Below are 13239 nucleotides of genomic sequence, written 5' to 3'. Positions count from 1 at the left end.
GATTGGTTAATAGCATGCATATATCTCTTGGTTACTTGGTCCCTGCTTTTAATGATGCTCTGGACCCGAGTTCGGCCTGTTGGGCCTTGTTGCGATAGTGGATGAGATGAGCCTCGAGCTGATGTTATGTTACCCTTGCATTCGTAGTCGAGAACCCCAGCGGTTCACTCCGCCTCCGACCCTCACTTCTCGTTGCTTTTTCCCGGAAAGCGGTCTGCGCCAGATCCGGAACCAGCAAAGGATGACCTTGTACCTTACAGACCCTAGGCCAGGCACAAGACCCTGGCCGGCTAATTATGCCCGAATCGGAAAAGGGGCTGCAAGTTCCCGACAGACTTCAACGTCTAGAGCAAGATTTATTGTCATCAGCACTTTTCGCAGGAGTAGCCCTATGAGGAAATCGCGACCGACATCGAAGGCCTTCCAACAAAGCGTGTTGGTGCCAAGCCAGAAGCGTAGACAAGTCGACACAATGGAGCGGCCCAACCACACTCTCGAAAGGGGGGAGTCGGTCGACCACCGCCCTTTCTCAATGGTCGGCAAAAGCAGAACAGCGCCAGATCAGGGTCTGGGGGGTTAGTGAACAGCGACGATGTAGGCGCCAGCCACTGGAGGATGAATGGGGGACCAGCATGCCGCCGTTGAGGCCTGCCTTTGAAGCGTGCCTGCGTCAGAGGTGAAAGAATTGACAACCGTCTAAAGAGAGGTGACGATGACGCACTCTCCCCCGCCTCCGCATCCTCCGCACTTTCTTTGCCTCTGGGTTCAGTCAGCACCATGTCCAAGGCGCCTCACGTATCTGGGTGGAAGGATTCCGTGCAAGCGTCGCCCTCTTCTTGACGGCAAGTTGCTTTACCGTGCCATCCCAGTCTATTGCCATGGTCGTGTCTTCAAGCGCAGGATAGTTGCTGCTCGGGGTCTTCTACTCGCCCATCCCCTTCGTCAACTGATTTACGCAGCGGGCGATGGCAGCTTCAATCCGTACATCGCCAGAAGAGCATCATCCCCAGACGCAGCAGGAAACAAAAGAATCAAACGGTCGGTACGCGGTAAGCGAGCGTAGAAGCCGCACGGATCACAGGCCGCAGCGATCAAGAGTCGAACTGCGTCTGAACCACCATGTCCGCGCCGAGCTGTTCAACATCGACGCGCGCGCCGATTGGCACAAAGCTCCGGTCGTTTTGGGAACAAAGAGCGTCCACCCCCCGCCAAGGCATGACCAACCACTGATATAAGGAAGGCCGAATCACGTAAACGATGGAAAACACCCTGAGGAGGATTCGTGAGCATAGCACGCAACAAGAACAGCAAAGCAAGCCAGAAGAAGCTTCCGTCGCCGCCTATCCGCACCCGCGCCCTCTGGAAGGGATATTTGCCGAAGCCAAAGCACGCCCTTGCCGCCCTGCCGCATCGCCTTGTGCTGCGGATCCGACAGCAGTCGTCAAGCATGTGTTCGTGTACAATTGTCAGCAGGGTCTGCCCGCGATGTGCAATCTCGTTTGAGGACATTCAACAACACTGTCCAGCGGCGCGAGCCAAGGGGAAGCTCTGCGCCAACCGTCACATGGCGGAAATACCCGGCCACTTGTGCACCCGCTGCCAGGAACGCGGCGGCGAGCAGGGGGCGCGACTCGGACGGAGAGTGGGACACGCCGCCAGGGCGAGCGTCTCGTCGTTCAAGAGTCATCTCCAACCGGGTGCAAGAGCAAGCGCATCTGACGGACAAAGGCACATGGCGGATGAGCTGATCACGGTCCGGTACGAGCACACACGGCCCGCAGACCCCTTTATCCGAGAGGTGCCGCGCCACGAGCGCGCGGAAAGGGCCAAGGTCAACCGGCAGACGCAGTGGCCATCGGTCCTGGCCGCGGCAGCCGTCCCGGCAGAGCCACAGAGGCCTCGGGTTCCGGCGCGTTCGCCGAAGAGGCAGTTGTGGCCATCGGAGGGCGGCGGCGACCAACGGCCCGGGATCGACACGTGGCCAGGCGGCGGGTCTGGACAAGTGTCGCCGCTGCCACCGGTCCTGCCAGATCTCGAGCTCCCGCCACGATGTCTGTCGCCACTCGGCTCTCCGTCAGGACTCTCGGACTCGGCATCGGTATATTCGCAGGAGTCGCTGCCACGATAGCGGTAGGGCCGGCTGAACACCGTTGGTCGGGCTCGACGGCCGCCCTGTCACGGGGTCCATCCGCACTCCATCGGAGCCCGACCGTCAGGTCGGCATCGACGTCGCAACCCGAGCAGCCCAAAGGCGAGGACAAGACACAAGGCTTGACAGTGGCTTGACATTGCATACGCAACGCAGTTTATGCTTCGTCTTGCTTTGAATCGTCGCGACGCCCTTCGGGAGCCAAGGTCACGCCACCAGAGGCGTTGCCGCGTAGGGCAGCTGGGGGATACCTGGTATCTGTCGAGGCCCACCCGCGTGGCGAGAATGGGGCGCTGACCTGGCCGAAGCTTGACCCCAGCCAGGCTAGCCGAGGAGCCATTGGCGCCAACCGACGCACGGCTGGCCCTCTGCGGTTGGGCGGGCTGATGTACATGAAAGAACAGACGACTGTATAAAAATTGAAAAATTGGAAAAGTGGGAAGAAAAGAGGAGATGGAAAAGGAGCTTTGTCTCCGGCTCCGGCTGTCGCCCTTTGGAGACGGCTAGAAGGTACCTGCACACGCTGAGAACGGCGGGCAAGTACTTGTCTCGTTGGCAGAGAGGACGGAGCATCTTCGGCCCGGGACCGCGCAACTGTCGCACCGTATAATTATACGAACCTCGGCCTTGGCCTTTTGTTTTCGCTGCTGCCTCTTCTTCTTCACCCCTTCAGAAACATGTAGTTATTTGATAGCGCTAGACTGTACATAAAGTCGCGGGCAGTGGAATGTACATACGATTGCTGGGTCTGGGCTTGGGCTGCAATGACAGCATGCTGCCTCCAATCTGTTGCTCCCGACCAATCTTGCAGAAAGTCTCCCAAGACAAACGAGGCTGTGAACCCGGGGGGAGGGGGGGGCAAAAGCCAAAAATACATCGCCCTGTGGCGCGGGGCTTTATCAATGGCAATCTTGCTTACCATGCAGGTGCGAGCGCTCCCGCATGTCATCTCCGGCTCGCCTCGGCCTATCAGGCTGTTGCGCCGCGATTGGCTTTCGTCATCGAGTGGCGACGGCCCTTCTGGAGTGGCGGTTTCGATGCGTGCAGCGTCGCGCGTGGCGACTTTGCCATGTGCCTGACGGGACAGGATAGGTGGCAAAGGCGGTGCCACGGTTGGCCCCTTGTGGCGTCGGGCACCAAGTTAGCTCGTGGGTGGAGAGACCCTGATCCAGGACTGCCGAGACCGCAGAAACAGCGCGTGCTTTTTCTGGATCCGCCTCCTGCCCGCGTCGCACCCATCCGGCCCCAGCGGTTCGGGACGCCACACTCGCATTCCTCAATTCCGCCTTGTCCGCCGTCGACGGCGGTGATTGGTGGGCTGGGCTCCGTGGGCTGGGCTCCGTGGGCACCCTGCCTGCCATGGAAATCATCCATCCATCATCGTCTTTTGCCTCGTCTGGTCCGAGGGGCGGGGGAGCCAAGCCAGCCGGGGTCGCGGCTGGGCGGGGAGCCGGGGAGCCGAGACGAGGCGTCGGGTTTTGATTCGATTCGCTTGGAGTCGCTTCGCACTCAACCACTCTTCAACGACGGCGGCTCGTAAACATTGCAAGCGAGAGATGCAGGCACGAAGCACGAGGACCATCTCGTCCGGGGTGGGGCCTCCGCCTTTGCCCGTCGAAGCTTTTTTCCCCGTCACCGTAAACGCCATCTGCCGCACTAGCCTATCACAACGGCCAGGGAGCATTTGCTCCGGCGCTCCTCGACTTGGCTTGGATGACACCTCTTGTCAGTCCAGCATCTTCTCAAGAAGCGGGTTCAATGTCTTTCAATTCCTTGTCCTTTCCCTGCTTCAACTGCCGCGCTGCCGAATCCATTGGCCGTCCTTCCATTCGCCTTTTCGCCTCCCACTCCCTCAGGCCGCTTAGACCGTGCTCTCGCTCCCTCCCTCTCTCCTTGCCTCTTCTCTCGCTCTTTCTCTCGCGCTCCCCCCCCCTTCTCTCTCTGCAAACCAGCACCACCGTTGGGCTTCCTGCGCCCAATCCAAGGACAACGGCCAGTCACTTCTCTCAGATGAGGTGGAGTGGATAAAGGTCGCCTTGTCCCCGGCTCCATGTTCCGCCACCAGCGTTAACCCTACCCTCTTCAGTCAGGTCCCTTTGCAACGACGGCCCTCCCCCGAGTACCGAGCGCCCGCCCGAAACCACTGCCACCGAAGAACCAAGAGCTGGCTCCGAGGCACGAGAATCCGAACTTCGTCCCTTCTTCCTTGATGCCCTGAGCAGAGCAGACGCGCCCTTCCTCCATGGTTCTTCATAGCCATCGGGCCGCCGGTCAAGGGAAGCTTGATCCACGATAAATGTGTACAGAGCACACGGCTACATGCCAAGTCTGCGGAAAGAAATACCTCATCTATGTTGCCTTTTGTCACGACTATCACCCGCCTCTGGTCGTCTGCCCGCACGGGATTGCCGCTGTTACCCTGGAAATGCATGACGGACGGTGCCCGAGTCCAGCCTGTCCCAACAGTCTGAGAGGCGGTTGTCACATCATGTGACCTTGTCCCCAGCAAGTCGCCTCGGAGTCCTCGCTCGAGACGCCAAGGGGCTGACGACAGCGGCTAGAAGCCTTGCAACGAATTCAAATCTTTCCACCAGTCGTCGTGACCTCGACGACCTGATCAATGCCCTCATATGGGGGAACCTCGAAATCATACTTCTTCGCAATGGATGGAGAGACAAACCTTTTCCCAGCCGTCAGTCGAAAGGCTCGATTCATCTCGACCAAGGGGCGCTCACCGTCCACCGACAAAATGCCGGCCTTTAAAATGCTTTACGAGTGGCTTTGGGGCCGTCAGGCTGACGAGGGCTGTTGGCATGAAGGCACTGCCAAGGCCGGAGCTGGGCGGGCCGTTCTCGATATCCCATGCAGAGGGGGCGTCCACTGAGGTCACCGGCACCTTGGTTTCTTCGAGCGCCCGGATGACAGCCGGGAATGGTTCCCGGACCTCGCCAGAAAAGCTGAATCCTGTGGCGGCCTGTCAGCGTGGTCTAGGGGCCCGTTGGCGGGGCACGCTGCCAACCAAAGATGGCATCCACCACGTGGTCTGTCGCCGCCACGGCCGTCTTGAAGTCGTCAACAAAAGGAATGTCGAGGTCCTCGAGTTGTTTCGCGAGTCTCTATACACGCTTAGCTTGGCTCCGCGAAGAAGCGAGTGGAGTGGGTAGGCACTAGGCAGGCTAAAGGAAGAGGGCGGATAATCCAAACCCAGCCCTGTATTCGAGCAGGCTTCACCTGATGCTGGCCGATTATGATTATGAACATACGCGTAACGGGAACATACACGTAACGGAACCAAATGGAATCTGAAGAATCGAGGCGCGAGAATCGCATCACACTTGGGCTAGAATTGGAGTGATGGATCCAAATCATACAATATTCGAAGTGACTCACTTGGTAGAGCTCATTCTTGCTCCGCTTGGGGTAGAAGATTGTGGGCTTGTAGCCGTAGCTGAACAGGTGGCGAGCGGCAACAAGGCCATCGCCGCCTCGAGTACAAAGTCAGTCTTGGGGGCAGATGAGGGTTGAAGCTACGCCGGCGACAACATGCCATTGTTTCCGGGGCCGCAAGCCACCAGGACCCGACGACCCCCGTTCAACGGATGGACGCGATAGACTGCGCGTCGCCGAAGCCCGTCAGCGATGGGACCACCCCAGACGCCGCGAGGAGCCGCTAGTTCTCCCTGCTTCTCACCTGCCTGAGAGACGGAGAGTCCGGCGAGTTCCATCAGCTGGTCGATGGAAAATGCACACGTGCTCATGAGCTCCTGGTCGAGAGCGGCGGCGGCCTTTGCACCAAGGGTCTGGTGAAATCAGCGACCTCGCACACGGTAGACGGGAAGTGCATGTCGACGTGTAACCGCCCGCCTTGACAGGACTGCGCGGAGTCGTGGTCGGGGCTTTGTGCGAGGGGCGTACCTTGATTGACATGGTGGAGTCTGATCAAGACACTTTGACCTTTCAAGCTTGGCTTCCGAGATTGGAGTTCGCGTACTGATGAAACTTTTGTCCTAAAGAGCCGTCAAGGCCAAGAGAAACAGTTTGGAAGTCGGCGGGAGAAGGGCTGTCAATATAGGTTGCACACGGCTCAAGACTGTTAGACTGACATCACGGGCAGCCCCGAGGGAGGTTGATCCGGCGCGGAGAAACCCAGCTCCGACAAAATTTCCGCCCGTGATTCCGAGGCCAATTGATAACGTCAACCAAGTCCATCCAGCAGACCAGAGCACCTCTCCCCAACCCGGAGCTCCTCCCTTCCCAACGCCATGGTCGTCAAAATCCGCCTCGCGCGCTTTGGGCGCCGAAACTCCCCCTTTTACAACATTGTCGTCGCGCAAGCTCGGTAGGGCCCTCGCCTCCAACAGCCGCCCTCCCCCGTTGGCGCAAGTGACGACGAGAAACCCATGCCCGCTAACCTCTCCTTGCACACCCGGCGCAGGACCGCACGCAACTCGCTCCCCCTCGAGGTCATTGGCACCTACGACCCCGTCCCACGGCCCGACCCTTACGACGCCTCGGGCAAGCTGCACAAAGACGTGAAGCTCGACACCAAGCGCGCGTGCTACTGGATTGGCGTCGGCGCCCAGCCCACCGATACTGTCTGGCGTCTGCTGTCCATGGTCGGAATCCTGCCCAAGAAGCAGTTCGGCCCCGTGGCCAACAAGGCGCCCGTCCAGGTGGACACGAGCCAGGTGCGCATCCGGTAATGAACCGCCAGTTGTGCGGCCAGAGACTGGTTTACACGGATGGAGGGTTGTTGAGGGTTTTGTACCATCATGTGCGAGCATTTCCACGGCGTTGGGGTTGGGGTTTCAGTGTCTTAGGCAGGACAGACTGGAGAGATTCTGATGAATCGTCTTGAAAACAAAGGACTTCTTTGTATACAACAAGTGCGAAGCGAAGCCCAAGTGAGCCATGGTTCGACGAGGTGCATGTCTTCCAACGCCTCCAAATGCCCATCTTACCGGTTCATCAGAGGCCAAGAGCGGCAACGAGCCTTGACAAGCCTTCTCGGACCAACGACCCCCTGAACGTGGATATCCAACACACCCATCAAAGATGCCAAGGCGCCGCTGAACAGAATGACATTTGCAGCCGTCCTTTCCAATCAAGGCCGGACAGTAAGTAACAAGTCGACAAAGGAAAAGTCGCTCGAGGCTGTAGCCAAAGCCGCTAAAGACCACGCCGCACGCTCGTTACTGCAACAGGGCGCCGTAAGGGCTCGCAGACCCATTCTAGTGAGCGACAGCAAAAAAAATGTTCATAAGCAGACATACTGTCATCACGACGATTCCGTAGGTCGCGAGCGCGAGCGCGAGCTTCCTCAATAGCTGGTGGTCGACATGTTCCAGGTCCCACCGCCATCTCCTGCGCCAGCGCCATTGGGTTCGCGGCCCGGCAGCGCCAGTCCCGCTGCGTATGCTCGAGGTGCTTTGTGCAAGGATCCCACCCGACTCTTCGTCGGAGGCTGCTTCGTCGTCAATGTCGTCGTCGCCTTTCATCAGTCGCTGGTGGTGGATGCTCTCCGGGTCGCTGATCTTGTAGTAGAAGAGCCCGGGTAATATGAAGCTGATGGAGGTCGAGCCCGTACTTCCGACAAATGCGAGAACGCGGTCAAGGCTGCTCACGGACAGCGCAGTAGTGTACGCCAGGGTCAGGATGACGGTTGTGAGAAGGGCAAATCGCGTATCAGACATGGGCGTGCTGCTGCCGTGGTCGCTCCGCGGCATGGCAGAGGGGTTCAATAGGGGTGAGCCGGGGCGGCCGCTGTTGGTGCTGGACCTGTTGGGCCGCCATTTGAGGACAGCATCGAGGGACGCGCGACAGGGATGGACCTGCAGCGGAATGGAAAACAAGACAAGGAGAACGATAGCAGCTTTGCCGATGGTGGACGCAACTCCAGTGGGATCTGCAAGACGTTAGAATTTGCGCCAACAAGCGAGTCTCTTGGTCGAGTGTCCTTCTTACACATGGAGACAATGTTTCCAACGATAGAGTTGCCAAAGGTAATGTAACCCGTAATCGCGACAAGAACGTAGATGCAGGCTGCGGAGCCAATGCTCGAGCCAACTACTCCGGCCATGTTCGCTGGAGAGTTGTCCTTGATTTCGTTGATGACGGAAAACATCTGAATGATGCATTAGCCAGCCGGTCCCTACCTAGCGGCGGCAGGATGGACCTACATTTTGGTGGCACGTATAGGCAAATACAACCACGGGCAGTGCGCTGAGGGTCTCGACTGGCCCGGCCCACTGCAGCACTCGGATATCCTGGGGGTCCGCATGGGGGTCCACCGCAAAGTGATAGATGACGAGAACAATGAGGTACCCAATGGAAACCAAGGCGACAAGGCTGGTGTACTTGAGCGAGTCCAGCCTCCGCAGAAAGCTCAGAGGTATGATGAGAAGCATAAAGGCCGTGATCCAAAAATGACGGTCGACCAGATAGGGAAGGTCAGCAACGTCGCGGTTGAAGCCGAGCATGACGCCCGGCATGAGATCGCCGATGATGATCATGTACGACACGCCCACGCCAAAGCACTTGACGGCAATGGCCAGGTCGAAGATGACCGAGGCATGCGGGTAGGTGATCTGGGAGAGGGCAAAGAAGGACGAGCTGCCGCGGTCGAGGTACCGAGCGCATCGGGACTGGAGGTAAAGGCCAAAGGCAGCTGTGACGCCGGACCATAGTATCAGGATGACGCCGAGCATAATTCCCATGTGGGAGAGGACCGAGGGCATGGCGAGGGTGCCGGCACCGACGACTGCACAGGCTTGGTCAGACGACAGTCAACGTCGGCGAGGGATATGCATACTGGTGTTGAGCAGATTGACTATGCTGCTCAAGGTCGAGGCCTGTCCGCCATGGCCGCCATCCTTGCCTCCTCGTCGGCGCGTTCTGCCGAGCAATGTCAGCCGCGGACGTGAGGGCGCGAGACGACGGGGCAACTCACCTCGACATGTCGCGGGCGCCTCCAGAAGAGGCGTTGTTACCATCCGCGATGGCCAGATAGGTTGTCATAGCCAAAAGCGCAAAAGTGCGCGCTCACGGCCGAGTGTCGGGTCGCGCGAGACGGGGGAGCAGCGGGTCGGGTGACCCAGGCCAGGCCCGGCCTCTACTCGGCGGTCCCCCACGGGGCTCTGGCGGCGCCGACTCGAGCAGATGCGGGCGTGCGGTTTGGGGAGTCCGCCGCGCAGTCGAAGACGGGGCCGACGGACGAGCCGGCAGCGCGACGGCGTGAGAAAGAGCGAGGCGTAGACGGCAAAGGCGCTGGTGAGGGAGAAAAAGAAAAGGCGCGCCGAGGGCGGGCGACAAGGACCTCTGAGGGAAAGGGAAAGGGAAAATGGGGGACAAAGAGATGTTGAAGAAGAGCAGGTGCCACAACAAAAGGTGGTCATTCGGCTGCGCATTGGTGGTGGCGCCTTGCCGGGTTCGGTAGCGGGGCAGCCGGGCCACCTGGAGAGGGTGCTGGGGGCCAATCACCACCGTCTGTCTATCGACGGCTCTATCGACGGTCTATCATCGACGACTGTCAAGTCGCTCCAGTGGCACCGGTTTCGGCCAACTTCAACTCCCAACGCACCTGCACGCACCGCCCATGGACAATCCTCTGGACCAGACGACCCTCTCCACCATATCCCTCCTCGAGTCGCGTCTCCTGCGCCTCGAACACGTCCTCTACGGACCGACAGCCTCGCACCCTCCGGCACAGCCTGAATCCGTCTCATGGAGAATGGGCCAGTTGGAGAAGCGCTTCTCCGTGATGCTTTCCCGCATCCGCGTATACGGCGATCTCCTCAAGATTTGTATGCGCCAGCTCCCCCCTACTCTCGGCCCGTTTGCTGACGACGCCGGTCCAGACAGGTCGCATCCAGACTTGTTCCACGCCCCGGCCTCGTCCGAGCCACCATCGCAGCTCTCGGCCGACGCCATACGCTCCATGGTTCTCGCGTCTGCCTCGTCCTATCCCGCCATTCTCTCCTCACTTACCGCCATCAAAGACAGCCCCATCCCCGACGTATCGGAGAGCACCGCCCTGATATCCATGACGGATCGCATGAAGGCTATTCAGGTCACCCAGGCCGCCCAGGCCGCCGACATGGCTGAGCTGCGCCGACGAAGCGAGGTCGTTGTACGGTCGTGGTACGAGAGCAACCTTCTTGCCGGCTCGCGGTCCATGGCCGACATGGAGAGCCGCGTAGAGGGGGTGGAGCGGCAGGTCAGGCGACGAGAGCGGGCCAAGGAGGAAGACAAAGAGATGTAAAGGCAGTCGGCCTCGGGACGGCTCACGCGGAACCAAGGACAAAGGACGACCCAAGAAAGGCCCCATGCGCTTCACGGCGGCCGTACTCCACTCTTGGGCCGCGGCTCATTCAACAGTGCGCATCGACTGATGAAGACGGACATTGCTGCATTTTCTATCAGTCCGCACTGGGTTCGCCCATCTCAACTCGCCCGACATCGTTAACAAGGACCAAGCTTCGAGCTGGGGCGAATCTTTTGCGGAATGGCAGCACTCCAACGGAACTTGTTTTGGGACATGTGTGCAGTTCACTACCGTCTTGTCGTTCGCCAGGCGGTACTAGAATCTTATACGGCCCTGCATGCGTCGACTTGGCTCAGGCGTATGGGGGACACGAAGTTCACATCCAGCACCGCATGGTGGCCCGGGTTCGCGTCTGCAGGATCGCGCGAGGCCGAGCCCGGGTTCGTCTCCGTCGCGGCGGTCCTCCGAAATTTGACCAGGAAGGCTCCAACACGCCCGCACCAGCGACCGCAATATCCACAGTCGAATAGGCCTTTGGCGCAGTTCCCCAGACCGAAAATAGCTGCGGCCACGACACCACATCTGGCTTTTGGAGGAGGGCTGCCGGCTTCCCGCCGGCGCTGGGGTGCGGATACTCTCTGAGTTGATGGCTGTGCAATGGAGCCGGTTACCAGGATTAGAGAGGGAAGAAAAACAGGGCATAGAAGACAGCAAGAGTATGATTAGTTGAAATCTCTACTACACGCGACGCTCATCAGCTGCCGGCGCCGCCAAAATTGGGTCAAAGCCAGAGTGCTACTCCAAGTCCAACTGAACAAGCTCTTTTGTGAAATCTGGCCAATACGTAGTGTCCCGCTCCATATCGCTCATGGCCGCTGCTACGATGCCGACTGCGAGGGGCATTCTGGATAAATATGAGAGGACCACGAACAGCACAGCACGTCTTGGCGCCCCAGATACCGTATGCAAGTGGCGAGAAGCCGGACAGGTCGGTACAGTACTGTAGTAACGAGGCTCGATTGGTTGCCGAGGCTGTCCCTGTCAAAGCTGCGCATGACTCAAGCGAACCAGCGGAGAGCAATGGTTTGCTCACCATGGCCAAGTTCCTCGGTGACGTTCACGATCAGCTCGATGCCCTTGCGGCAAAGGTTTCACCCCCCCACGACGAAACAAAGGACACCGTTTGAGCCCGCCGTGTTGTGCGGAGAGTTCGTGACAAACGGGGAAGCACAAGGAGACGATCTCAAGAACCGACGGCCAAGCTGAGCGCCGGCCTTTGTGGCAAACCCGCCTTCGGTTCCCGTCGGGGTCGAGGGTTTCAAAGGGACGGCGGCTCAGGTGGACAATACACGATCGCCAGTTGGCGGTGACGGGATGCGAAACGCAGGGACAGGCTTGGCGGGCGACGTGGGAACAGGCGATGCGGTTGGCGGTGGTGGATGCGTCTGTCTCTCTGGGGTCATTGGACTTTGTCGGCATCGGATAGCTGCAAGGGCCGCCGGAGACGGAGCCTTGGCTGTTGCAGCTGTTGGCCGCCATTGCTCGTTGTGCTCCGGCAATTGGCATCCTAGCTTCCGACATGCAAACCAGTGGCGCGTGTCTTTGAGAGGTTGTCTGCTGCGCGGCATCCGAGGCCGATGGTGGAAGATGTGATGATGCCATTATTTCTTCCCGTTTAGGGCCTTAGTTTAGCCTTCGTCCTCGGAAGCAGCAGAGAGAAGCCAAGTCGGTTTGGTGTGCGATGCCATGGTCATTCGAGTTTGTTCCATCCAGCGCCCCGGAGAGAGAAGGCGCCGCGAGATGAAACGTGGCCGGGACCGGCTCCTTGGGCTGCCGACGCACACACAACCCACCGCAGGCGTAATACCGTAGGTATGCAAAGGGTCATCGGAGGTTGCCGTCTGTCAAATTTGGGTTGAAGAAACGGTTCTGCCAATGAGGGCAGAGGAGACGGGGGCCCACAAGGTCATCAGCGCATGGACTCATTACCATAATTATTAGTGCCCTGCCTGCTGCATATACAGTACGTACATACATTGCAGCTTGGAGATGCTGTGCGACGTCTGCTCAGACACTCCTGTGGACGCAGGGGAAAGGGAAAATAAAATAAAAAGGAACGACGTCACACCCTCGAGGAGAGGAGGAGCCGGTCCACGGGGGTCCACGGGAGTCCATCGGCCGGCCGGGGTTCTCGGGTCGGGGGGCTGACGCTGTCCGTTGCCGAGCGGCAGCAAGCTGAAAGGGAAGAAAGGGTGGCCGATGCAACCCAGACAGAAACGGGATGCTGCGCTGCGCTGCGCTGCACTCGAGTTGATGAGGGTGTCAGCTGCAGAGACGACTGGCATCGACAGCTCGAGAGGAGCGAGAGGAGTGAGAGGAGTGACAGGAGTGACAGGAGAGAAGAAGCTCGCCAAGGCCCTGCGAATCTGCAGGTCCGTGGAGCGGGGGGCCGGGCGCTCATGAAACACGCCTGGCTCCGCGTCTCAAGCCAATCAGCGCTTGTTGCTCCGTCTATCCGCAGGTTCAACCACCTCGCGCATTCCTCTGCAAGGCCGACGGGTTTGCATTGCCGGCCAGGGCCTGGAAAGACGAGGTCCCGTGGCGCTGATGCCGTCCCGCCACCGCCTCCAATTGCATTCCGCAGCTCTGTGGAGACGGCCTCGACGGTGCACAAAGCATTGTGAGTGCACGAGCTCGAGAAAAAAAAAGGTGCTTAGGGCGGAGTGCCAAGGTGCTGCATGTACAGTGCTGTACCGTACTTGTACATTTCGTCAGCATGCAAGGATAAGTTCCCAGGTACTTACGGATACTGTAAGTACCTTAGGTA

The 13239-nt window shown here is 59.2% G+C and overlaps 4 protein-coding genes across 4 annotated transcripts; 2 read left to right on the top strand and 2 right to left on the bottom strand.

Annotated features, from left to right (window-relative positions):
• Window positions 1–4726: 4726 nt before the first annotated feature.
• HRG_04306 (NAD(P)H-hydrate epimerase) lies at window positions 4727–6076 on the bottom strand (the record flags this gene model as incomplete). Its single annotated transcript, XM_044862777.1, has 7 exons — window positions 4727–4829; window positions 4885–5113; window positions 5169–5265; window positions 5540–5634; window positions 5697–5762; window positions 5841–5949; window positions 6065–6076. 7 exons carry the CDS (start codon window positions 6074–6076, stop codon window positions 4727–4729), a joined length of 711 nt encoding a protein of 236 aa, XP_044721391.1.
• A 335-nt stretch (window positions 6077–6411) lies between these two features.
• Window positions 6412–6852, top strand: HRG_04305 (ribosomal protein s16 domain-containing protein; the record flags this gene model as incomplete). Its single annotated transcript, XM_044862776.1, has 2 exons — window positions 6412–6488; window positions 6585–6852. The coding sequence occupies 2 exons, from the start codon at window positions 6412–6414 to the stop codon at window positions 6850–6852; spliced, it is 345 nt and encodes a 114-aa protein (XP_044721390.1).
• A 528-nt stretch (window positions 6853–7380) lies between these two features.
• HRG_04304 (transmembrane amino acid transporter protein) lies at window positions 7381–9106 on the bottom strand (the record flags this gene model as incomplete). Its single annotated transcript, XM_044862775.1, has 5 exons — window positions 7381–8054; window positions 8114–8273; window positions 8329–8909; window positions 8961–9043; window positions 9099–9106. 5 exons carry the CDS (start codon window positions 9104–9106, stop codon window positions 7381–7383), a joined length of 1506 nt encoding a protein of 501 aa, XP_044721389.1.
• Window positions 9107–9743: 637 nt separating this feature from the next.
• HRG_04303 (dynactin subunit p22 domain-containing protein) lies at window positions 9744–10409 on the top strand (the record flags this gene model as incomplete). The annotated part of the gene is made up of 2 exons (XM_044862774.1): window positions 9744–9951; window positions 10006–10409. 2 exons carry the CDS (start codon window positions 9744–9746, stop codon window positions 10407–10409), a joined length of 612 nt encoding a protein of 203 aa, XP_044721388.1.
• Between the last annotated feature and the right edge of the window lie 2830 nt (window positions 10410–13239).

This window comes from Hirsutella rhossiliensis, assembly GCF_020360975.1.
Source record: "Hirsutella rhossiliensis strain HR02 chromosome Unknown scaffold00004, whole genome shotgun sequence".
Taxonomy (NCBI): Eukaryota; Fungi; Ascomycota; class Sordariomycetes; order Hypocreales; family Ophiocordycipitaceae; genus Hirsutella; species Hirsutella rhossiliensis.
This window is presented reverse-complemented; position numbering and strand designations above follow the sequence as displayed.